We start from the raw sequence: 11,111 nt of genomic DNA on the forward strand, positions 1-11,111 counted from the left end.
CTTTAAGTAAGACGTGACGCCATGTTAACGTTTTTAACTGTAACTTTCCGGTAATTTTCCTCGAATGTACGGTATTAAATGCAACGTTACCTGTAACAACCTTGGGAAATCAAATGCTGGAAAAAAGAATTACATTTAAAATTGCTTGTTTAGTAAGTAGACGTGTGTATGTTTTAAGGTTGAATAAACAATTTTGTTTAACTTGTTCGACAATAAATATATTTATATTTAAAGTATAACATTTTAAATATGTAAGTATGCAATTCTGGCGTGAATTATTTTCATCGAAATGCGTTACTGTTAATAATGAGTAATACATTAAGTGCGATGACATTAATAGGTTTATTGTCGGATACAACAAGTAATACGTTACTCTAATGACTTATAACCTTGTACAACCAGTACAAATATTATCATATTACGTAAGGTCGATATTTAAGTATCATTTTGTTGTGTTTCCAGCAACAGAACTTCAGTTTGTGACACAGAACTTATGGGAAATTGAAGTTCGATTTACGACGGCTCGCTTAACGACGATTTCCGTTATACGTTATATTAATCGGTTAAGGTTCATTTATACTATTAATTTCTAATATTAAACTTAATCGATAAATAATAATTTTAATCGTGGGTTTATTATTACAACAATCCTAATGAAGTGTCAAGACCTACTTAAGATTGGACACGCCAAGTACCGCACGTTATTTTAAATTACTTTCTTTCGACGTAAAGTATGCTTAACAGTGTGAAAAAAGTCTATTATATCCACGATCCTGTATAAATTTTTACGTTTCTAATAAGAAATTCTACTTAATTTGAATAATTAAAATGCTTTTAGCAAATAAGAATAGCTATTATAGAACTGGAAGAATTTTTGAAGATCCTTAATTAAGTTTGCAAACGTTTGCTCGTACTTAAAGCCTTAAAGCCTACATACAGAATGCTTCTGTACAGTCTTCTGTATGTAGGCTTTAAAGTACTTCTGCAGCTTATACAATAAAAATGGAAATACATTTTTAACTCATTACAATATTTTTTGTTTCAATTGATTAAAAAAAATACTAAAACGGACATACAGTTCATTTCGTCATTTATACGCGTTTTGTGAGAAACAATTACAAATATTTTATATTTTTCTTGAAAATTCAGCGTGTAAAATCACTTATTTGTTTCTATCTACGTCTAAATTAATTCTAAAATACACTTTAAAGTAAATAAAAGTATTAATCGAATTATAAAGAAATGTTAAATGACAAGGCAAAAGATTTTCAGTTAAACAGTAGCCTTATTAACTAGCGTGCTGCCATCTCTTGAATAATAGTTGAATTAATAGTTAATTCTTTTCGTGTTTTTCTTATATTTTTTGAATGATAGAACCGTCAGGATCGATATATTGTGTTTCGAATATTAAAAATGAATTCCGAATGCTATAAAAGTAGAAAATAAAAATATTTCGTCACTCTTATCTTCCTTTATATTAAACACAGTATTAAAAGAAATGATACTTGGCCTAACGCATTTCTTCACTTCAGAGTAAACTAATTATTTGACTTGCTTGTTTAGATTTTTTTCTTCTTTTAGTAAAATTTATTAAAAAGTCTTTTTTTTATCACTTCCTGTCTTCTGCGTGTTCGTTTGAGATGGCCCATTAGTTTTACGGTCCGACGATCTTGACGTCAACTGTCCTCTTTTATCCGGACTTAAGAACAACTGGAAATAACTAGGCGGGAAAAATTAAATGTTAATTAAAATTATGAAGATTCTTCAATCATTCTGGCAAGGAAAATGTTAAAGTTATCAATGCCAGTAAGAGAGGAAGAAGACTCAAAAGAAGCTGTAGTGAATACAGCAGAATGGAGAAGCTGTATTGGTTGCAACAACTAAACTCCTACAAAGTTCTACACTTTTTATCACTATTGCCTCACACTGAGAGGGAATAATGCTAAGAAGGTCTTAAATGTTCTGCCTTTATGAAATATATTGAATTGTAAATGTATTGTAAGAAATTACAATTGAACAAGGACATAATTAACAGTTAACAAATTAAAAATGGCTCCTTGATTTGAGGTTTGATGTTTTATGGAGGTAGTTGCAATTAAACAATTTTTTTCTTGTATTTTTAAAACTTTAACCGTCTAATTATTACTGATAAATCTGATACTGATATTATTTCATGCCAATTTATTAGTATAATAATTATAACATACGTTTATACATAAATTAATTTCAGATTTTATTAGTTCCCGAAGCATAATATTCTGGAATGTACTACTATTATTATAAACTAGAAATGTATAAATTATAACTTAATTTTAATTTATAAAAAATTAATTTCTATAATATTTATGTATATAGTAGACCCCCTATAACACGGGTTCATATAACACGGATTCGTATAACACGGAACTTATCTACCGTGTTGTAGGGGGTCTACTGTATTCTATTTGAATTATAATTATACAAGTATGTTTACAAGAAAGATTAATAAGAATTTATTTCAATAAGCTAAAACAAATTATGAATTTAACTTTCAGTGTCTAAAACATACAATTTATTTACAATAAAAAGTTTTAAATGATTCATTTTAATGTAAATAAACAAATTGACAGTTGAATTTTAAGTTATTGGAAGCAATGAAGAGTAAAATCTAACAAAACTCCAGTCGTTGTCATTTAATGGAGCGTTACAATATAAAATTTAATCATCTAAATTATTTGTTTTACTACAGATTTACTTATTTATTATTTATATACTTATTTACTAGAGATCAAGAGATTAAAGTAGCTCTCAGATATGAAAAATTTATTGACATGCACTCTTCATCATGTATTTAACATAGAATAAAATGATACTGTCAGTGAAATACACTCATATTTTATTATTATTATACTAAATTAATTTAAGCTATATTTTATTTTTAGAATTTTAATCAAGAGGGCAAGTACAATTAGGATAGTAATAATCAAAATCCGAAAACACTTCTGTCGATTCATTTTCGTGATTTGCTTTATTCAAGTAACACGTCATATCTTTTCGATTATAATCTACAGATTTGCAATTGGAATTGTTTAAACATAAACGTATGCAATCTTCCGAACTCGTGTTTGTTTTTTCTTGTAGATTCTTACCAGCAATTGCAGTCTGTGCTCTACGAATGAAGTTTACTGAAAATTAATAAAAAGTACCATTAAATAAAGATAAGAGATTTCGTAGTACGGTGTATAGAACTGCTGAAAAATAAATATAGTTACAATAATATAACTGTTATAAATCATACAGGCCCGCTAGTCACAACACAGTACATTGTTTTCATTTGTGTGTATTGGCTCTTACACAATCGTAAAACTTGAGTCAAGGGCGTCGCCAGCCAATGGGCCAGGGGGGGCAAGATGATATAAATTGATAGAGGATATGAATTGTATGTAGGTAAAATAAAAACGATTCATAAATTTTAAGAAGCTTAAGAAGATTATTTTAATTAAAACATAATCTTCTTGGGTTTTTCGCGCGGGAATTATAAATCGGGCAATAAGTGACTTAGCATTTAAATAATTTTTTTCGCATGTCTAGGGAGGGGAACTGCCCCTCTGCCCCCCTCTGGCGACGCCCTTGACTTGAGTATTGAAGAAATCACAATAGAAAGTTTGGAGGTTTTTGACACGCGACGTAAAAAAGAATACTTAAGAATAAGTTAAATACAAGAATTACAAATGAAGTGCATTGGAGATAATAGAAGAAAAAGCAATATCGGTCGTATAGAAACGGTAAATTGTCTTCTTTATACATATTAAAGACACCGAATTTGCCATTTATCACAGTTTATTTAAGTGGAAGGATCAATAGAAAACGGAAACGAAGAAGGGAGAACGTCCGACTGGTTGGATATCACGAAAGAATAATATATAATAAAAGAACTGAATTGTTAAACATTGTTTCATCGAGCATAAATCGATGTTTGCTGACCGCTGACCTCAAGTAAGATGACGCAAGAAAAAGACTGTATTAATCTTAACGATCCATGACATATGAATGGCAATAATAACAAAAATTAAGGAATTATCTGAATTTCTTTTTAATGACTTTAAACTCGTTGGACTATGAACCCAAAGTTGAGTTTTAATTAAACACTTGGCTTTATTTCCATCTTTATTATAAAGCCAAGTGTTTAATTAAAACTCAACTTTGGGTTCATAGTCCAACAATCAACAAAACACGGTTTCAAAGAAGAAATAGACTTTAAACTCATATGCTTTATATATCTCTATAATGAACGTACAGTACAAGTCAATTATATATATGTTTATCTATGAAAAGTTAGAAACTGTTAAGTAGAATAATAAATTCTATTAAAATCCGTGTTAATTATAAATAAAATTATAATAAATCAAAACATTATAGGGTTAATGTTACCTATGGTTCCAAGATGGCGGCTCGTCTCTGATTCCAGCAAGTAGAAGAAGGGAAACAGTGGGGACGCACGTTCTAACCTAACCTATTCTAATAAATTACTATAATTATTACTAACAAAATTATTAGAATACGTTAGGTTAGGTTAGAACGTGCGTCCCCACTGTTTCCTTGCTGGAATCAGACGAGCCGCCATCTTGGAACCATAGGTAACATTAACCCATTATAGATCTTGTTATGTTCTATTTGGATGCGATAATGTTTAGAATTTACAGTAAGGTTGTCAACTTTCTTGTACGAAGACAAGAGGACATTGTACAACAGAAATTTTATTTATTTGTCTGACTCTAATAGTAGTGTATTTCTCATTATGTTTAGTTTAGTGAGTAATAAAGACGAAATCATTAATTTAGAATAAGAAAAGAAAACATTGGAACGTCGTTTGCCGGTAATATTTCGGAAATAATAAAGAAAAAATTAAACAAAACTGTACTTTATAAGATGACATTATTGTTTAAAGGAGGACGGGTGGACCTACAGTTCAATGGAGGACGGTTGACAACTCTACAGTATACGCCCAGTCGAAATTAAACTTGTATAATAAATGATAAGAAATATACAGTATTTCTAAATCAAAATATAAATATAGAACAACAATAAATAGATATCCATTTAATTTGTCGTTATTTCGAGTATAAAAATTTATGATATTAGCGAGGTGAGGCCGAAGTTTTAAACGCGTAAACGTGTACGTCGGACGTTCAGCGCCGCTTTTCTGTAAGTCTAGAAGTTTGACAATGGCGTTTGGGATGTCGGTGGAATCGTGCTCGGCGTTCTAAACGCCATTGTCAAACTTCTAGGCTTACAGGAAAGCGGCGCCGAACGTTCGACGTACACGTTTTCGCGTTTAAAACTTCGGCCTCAACCTCGCTATTAAATATGTCGGTTGGATCTTCATAATCTTATATCAGTATGAAAATCATTTAAATAAGTAACTTCAATTAATTACATTTAAATTCATAATTTATGTTATTTTTTAATTCTTCCTCCGTGGACTCTACCAGAGTCTTTTTCATATTTTCCATGGCTTGATAATATGTTGTCGCGATATCTTAAATTCGTCTTTAAGCCCTTTAAACGGCTCCGAAAGGTTGTCTCTCTTTAACTTTTATGAGAAAATAAGTTAATTTTCTTTAAAAAACGTTATAAAAAACTCATTAAACTTACCATTTTCACAATTATTTCCACAAGAACCACATCGACATTCACAACGATACGCTGAAGAAGTATTAGGTGCTATATTTTTACATACTCCACCATTCAAACAACGAAGATTATTGCAAGTAATCTATTGAATAATTAGTAAGTTTATAATATATATAATATATATATAAAATTTATTTTAATATAACTTACTAATCTTTCATATCTTTCTAGAATTGTTCCATTTTCTATAATTTCTTGATCGATTTGTAATCGGCACTCTTCGGTATCCTTCATCAACTGCCAAGCACGACACGATTCTTCTCTTCTCAAGCATTGAAGAAGACATTGAAAAAAATTAAAAGATTTTAAAATTCCTTTATTATTTCGATCAGAATAAGACGAATAAGTTTTTAAAAACGTTCCACTTTGAACTTTAAATTTACACTCGATGAAAGATGATCCGAGGAACATGTAAAGTACAAAGAAAATTCTTTTCATCGGGTCGAGTACTTTAAAATACTAAAAGAAATTAATAAATTAATTGAATACTTGAAGTGCTTATAAAATTATTTAATTAAATATAACTTTTAAAGATTTTAACATAAAGAAATTTGGGTTGATGTTACCTGTGGTTCCAAAATGGCGGCTCGTCTCTGATTCCAGCAAATAGAAGAAAGGAAACAGTGGGAACGCACGTTCTAACTTAACCTAACTATTCTAATAAATTATCATAATCATTACCGACAAAATTATTAGAATAGGTGAGAACACGTGTCCCCACTGTTTCCTTCTGTTTGCTGGAATCAGAGACGAGCCGCCATTTTGGAACCATAGGTAACATTAACCGAAATGGTTAATTGACTTAAGGTAGTATAATATAATAGGAAATAATATTTTATAAAACAATTAAACTGTTAAATTAGACATACAGAAAATAATTTTAAAATTAATTTACTTACCAAAGTATTATTAAAATTATTATTTTTTAAATTAATTAAGTATATCTTAATTAATATCTGATATCAGATATAATTCAAACAAAGCAGTTGTTAAATTTGATTTAAAATGAGAGTAAATCATTCATCATATTAGTCACATTTATACTTCTAAATGGTTGATGTATTATTAGTTTTGATTGGTTGCTTCATGTAGAATATATATATACATATATATATTTTTTTTTTTATTAAGCAAATTAATCAACTAATGTATTCAAATGTATAAACGAAGATTGATGAGACGGATTTAATTCTTATTAAATATTCACGAAGAATGTCCTGTTTGCTTGAACAAATGAATAATGCGATTTTATATATGAATATAATTATCATTTATTCGACTTTTTAAATTACTTTTCAGGCTTAAAACATATTTTAATACAAATAAATGAGATTTATAATTATAAAAAAATTCAATTTTTATGAATATCTTTGCAGATTAAATTAAAAATTTGATGAAATATATATATATATATATATATATATATTTTTTCCTTCCTATGTCGAGTTAATGATAGAGTAGATAGATTTTGATTAAACATTTTCATATGTGTAATAACGCTCTGTTGAGTTTTGAACATTAGAAAATTATATTATTCAAATATATCGATAAATTTAATTAATTCAACATTTTACTGTATAATTTTCTATGCCGAATTATCATATTCTTTAGTAAATTCAATAATTGTTGGATAAATTTAAAAAATTGTTATTTAGCTTTAATTTATAATAAATTTCTTGTAATCTTCAACAAGATTTGCTAAATCTTGTTGAAGATTACAAAATGATTACTTCCTATAACTGTATTGTTTATTCATATCTACTATTAATTACCAGGGCCGTGGAGTCGTTTAAAAATCTATGGACTCCGACCTAAGGCAGACTTGTTAACAGTATAGGCCCGGGAATTCTGACGTAATCAGGTGACATCGGAATAAAAGCTTCAATAAATACAATTCTAATAAAGATAGAACGTAGAAACTCTTTTATTCTAAAGCTAAAAGACTCCTCAAGTAATGACATAGTCAATATATAAATATGTATTCGATAATTTGTACTTTCGGGGCTGTTATATATAACAGAGGGGAACAAGACATCTTGAAATATCGAGATTTGCAAAAGATTTGGGGCTTTTTTTTTCCTGTATGTATGTTAGAATGTGTACATGTGGCACGATTTTGTTCACCCTGTTTGATATTCTGGTGTCTCAATAAAAGGGCAACTTGCCCTTCTATCGAGACTACATCCCTTCTATATCTCCACCCAGTTTACTTTTAATTAATTGGGTAAGATGTCAAGTCGAAGACTTTACTCCTATCGTACAATGTTATGATTGCTATAAAATGGTCCATTTTGCCAAATATTGTAAAGAGGAAAGAAAGAAGAAAAGAGGCACACGGGCCTTTCCTTTTTACAATATTTGGCATTTCATCAGACAAAAAACATCGGTTAACTTCTTCGGATTTAACCTATGAAGTCTCATCAATTTTTTTGAAGAAATATTTAAAAAATTGATTTTTAAAGCAAATAAAATTTTATTTAACGACATAAGAGTTAAATCTACGGAAACTTCAGTTTTTCTACACAGGTAATGACGTCGATTTTTAATCTTATGTTCTATAAGCTTTAAATGTGACGAATAATAACAGTAATAATAACGTTAATAATATGATAAAATAATTATTTTACACATCAAAATTCTAGCAACGAGTTGCGTAACTTTCTCGGCTTTTATGAGATTTATTTTAAAAATAACATTTATATTATTAATCAAAATAAATAACTAAACTTGTATGTGGCGCCATCTGTTATGAGATTTTGTTATAAAAGCTTTATATATTTTTAATTATTATAAAATAGCAGAAGATTTAATTTTGAGGGTAGAGATGAGTTTTATAAAACACTGTAAATGCTAAGTAAAATCTTTATTAAGGCTGCTGTATTTAAATAGATCTCATATTCTCTCGTGAGATATGACACGTGACCACTCTATCTCTTCATCCCCTTTACCTTTCACAACTAAAACAGAATCAGAAAACAAGTTTATAAGAATAGATTTCACTTTCATAACATTCAGGTAAAAGATTTTATTTTCAGGAGACGGAGTTAGGCTACTATCGGGACGTTGTGGGATGGCAAATGGCCTGGCTGTTTCTATAAAATGCCACGAATGTCCTATGACGGTGGCACGGTGTGTCGAGATCATGCGATATTGGACCAGAAAATATGAACTGCTGATAATTAAGAAAGACGTGATAAATGCCACTAGTCTTTACTTATGACTAGTCTTACTAGACGTCCTGCTTTGACCGGGATTATCCCGGTTTCATGATCTGGTCCTTGGGTCCAGTTTGTCATTTTGTCACGGTTATTTAGTAAAATTTTAAAAGTGCCGAATATACAAGAAATAAAAATAGTGCAGCCTCGGGTAAAATGGCAATTTGTCAACTAAAATATCCCCTCTGTTACATTCACTGTTGCCAATCTAAATATTTTGTATTTTTTTTTTTTTTTTTTTATTGTAACTCTTTCTGCCTTGTGAGTACTAAGATGGCCTCTTATAGCAAGCCCATTATGGGTTCGGCCAGGCCCACAATGGGACGGCCGGGTGATGAGGGACGGGGATCGACATATCCGGACGGACCACCCCCCGAAAAATTCCTGGGGATTTTTCAACCCGTCCGGATTCGATCCCGGGTGCTAACCTTGACCGCTCGGCCATCCGGCCGCTTAAATATTTTGTATCAAGATCTATGTACTTTTAACGTTGTCTAGATATCGCCCTCAAAATTTATAGCATGTGGTCTAACGAATTTAGCTGTTTTATTTTATCCAGATATTTTTTCACAGAATTTATAATAGTGTGTAGCCTATGAGATTCAAATACTTTTATTTTGTTTTTTTTTAGATATTTTGTTTCAATTAAGAGTTGGAAACACTGAAACTTACACTGGCCACGTCATTGTTGCGCATGTCCTATCTTAGTCGAGTTCAAATTGGTAGTCGGCATTTGCGATTATTTTATACTGTACATTAAATTAATTTAATCTTCAAAATGACAAAAAAAGTTTATTGATGAATTAAAAAAGGATTATCCGTTTTAGAAAAGAGTTTGTGATCGTATTGACAAAGTGAAATGCGCACTGTGCTTTTCAGAATTTTCAGTAACATTTTCATCAAGTCTGACCTTTCTCGAGATATGAAACATGAAACCCTTTATCTTCCCGGTTCTTTAATATTAAGGAGCATTAATGCTTCATATACTCCTTATACACAAGCATCATGCCAAATTTTGTTTCTTATAGACGCCAACACATATACATGGAATATGTTTCCTTTTTTGACTTTTTTTGAGTTCAGGAGGCCTTTAAACATGGAGATTTACAAAACAACTGAGGGGAAAATTTGTCACTATTCCAATGCTTTCCCTCGTTATTACTAATATAAAAGCCATTGTCTGTGTGTGTGTGAATTCCTTATAACTCTCGCAATTTTTGTCCACTCCAGGTGAAATTTTGTTTTATTGCTCTATGTTACAACAGATAGTATAATCTACTTAATTTGTAGAAATATTAGCAATTCTTGAATTTCTTCAAATCTATACTTTCTCATAAAAAGTATTCCATTATGCTTGACGGGGAAATTTCTGGTGTATATATAACAGCTAGAAAATAAAATTAAGAGTCTTTAGAAATGCATTGTCGCTACAGAATATTTTTTCTTATTTAGAAACGTTTAAATAAAGGGTTAAAGAAAGAAATGTCTTGTTATTTACTTTCATAATTATAAAAAAAAACTATGTAGAGTCATTTTGACTCGCACTATCTCAGTTTAAGGGTTAAAACTCTTCCTTTCCTTTGCACACTCTTACACAACCTTTAGAATATTCTAGCTGAGTGTCTACACAAAACAAATGCCACACCTCTTGACTAAAAAGAAAATGGCGGACGTGTATTCAATTTTCTTTTCACATGGCGTGGCTACAGCCACTCTATGTAGTATATTCTAGCTCGTTCATTGGCATTTGTAGACTTATTTTGTCAAAATAACTTTGGATTAATACAGATGACTTTAATTAACTTTACTATTTTTAAGCTTTTCTAAATTAACTTTAAATTAATATTTTTCTTAAAGTTAATTCAGTTTAGGATATATTAAAGTTAAGCATTAGAAAAACTTTTATAATTATTTCATAATTATTATACAATCTTCATTATTTTATTAATTTTAAATTGTTATAATAAAACTAAAAGGAGCAATTAACTTACCAGTGTCAAGACACAATAGCGAGGTTGAGGCCGAAGTTTTAAACGCATAAACGTGTACGTCTGACGTTCAGCGCCGCTTTCCTGTAAGCCTAGAAGTTTGACAATGGCGTTTGGAACGTCGAGCATGATTCCACTGACATCCCAAACGCCATTGTCAAACTTCTAGGCTTACAGGAAAGCGGCGCTGAACGTCAGACGTACACGTTTACGCGTTTAAAACTTCGGTCTCAAC

The 11,111-nt window shown here is 30.3% G+C and overlaps 1 protein-coding gene across 1 annotated transcript; it reads right to left on the reverse strand.

Moving 5' to 3' along the window:
- Positions 1 to 2,925: 2,925 nt before the first annotated feature.
- LOC136990940 (uncharacterized) lies at positions 2,926 to 8,969 on the reverse strand. Its single transcript, XM_067289413.1, has 4 exons — positions 8,904 to 8,969; positions 5,824 to 6,132; positions 5,635 to 5,755; positions 2,926 to 3,164 (listed from the first exon to the last, which is right to left on the reverse strand). Exons 1-4 carry the CDS (start codon positions 8,967 to 8,969, stop codon positions 2,926 to 2,928), a joined length of 735 nt encoding a protein of 244 aa, XP_067145514.1.
- Between the last annotated feature and the right edge of the window lie 2,142 nt (positions 8,970 to 11,111).

This window comes from Centruroides vittatus, unplaced genomic scaffold (assembly GCF_030686945.1).
Source record: "Centruroides vittatus isolate TY-2023 unplaced genomic scaffold, ASM3068694v2 contig_1381, whole genome shotgun sequence".
Taxonomy (NCBI): Eukaryota; Metazoa; Arthropoda; class Arachnida; order Scorpiones; family Buthidae; genus Centruroides; species Centruroides vittatus.

Bases quoted from the DNA above. Each gene is read 5' to 3' on its own strand.
- LOC136990940 (XM_067289413.1), bottom strand. From the start codon at position 8,969: ATGACAAACTGGACCCAAGGACCAGATCATGAAACCGGGATAATCCCG. The intron at 6,133-8,903 runs GTAAGACTAGTC...AATTTCTTTTAG, and splicing joins CGGTCAAAGCAGGACGTCTA to TATTTTAAAGTACTCGACCC. The intron at 5,756-5,823 runs GTAAGTTATATT...ATTATTCAATAG, and splicing joins TAGAAAGATATGAAAGATTA to ATTACTTGCAATAATCTTCG.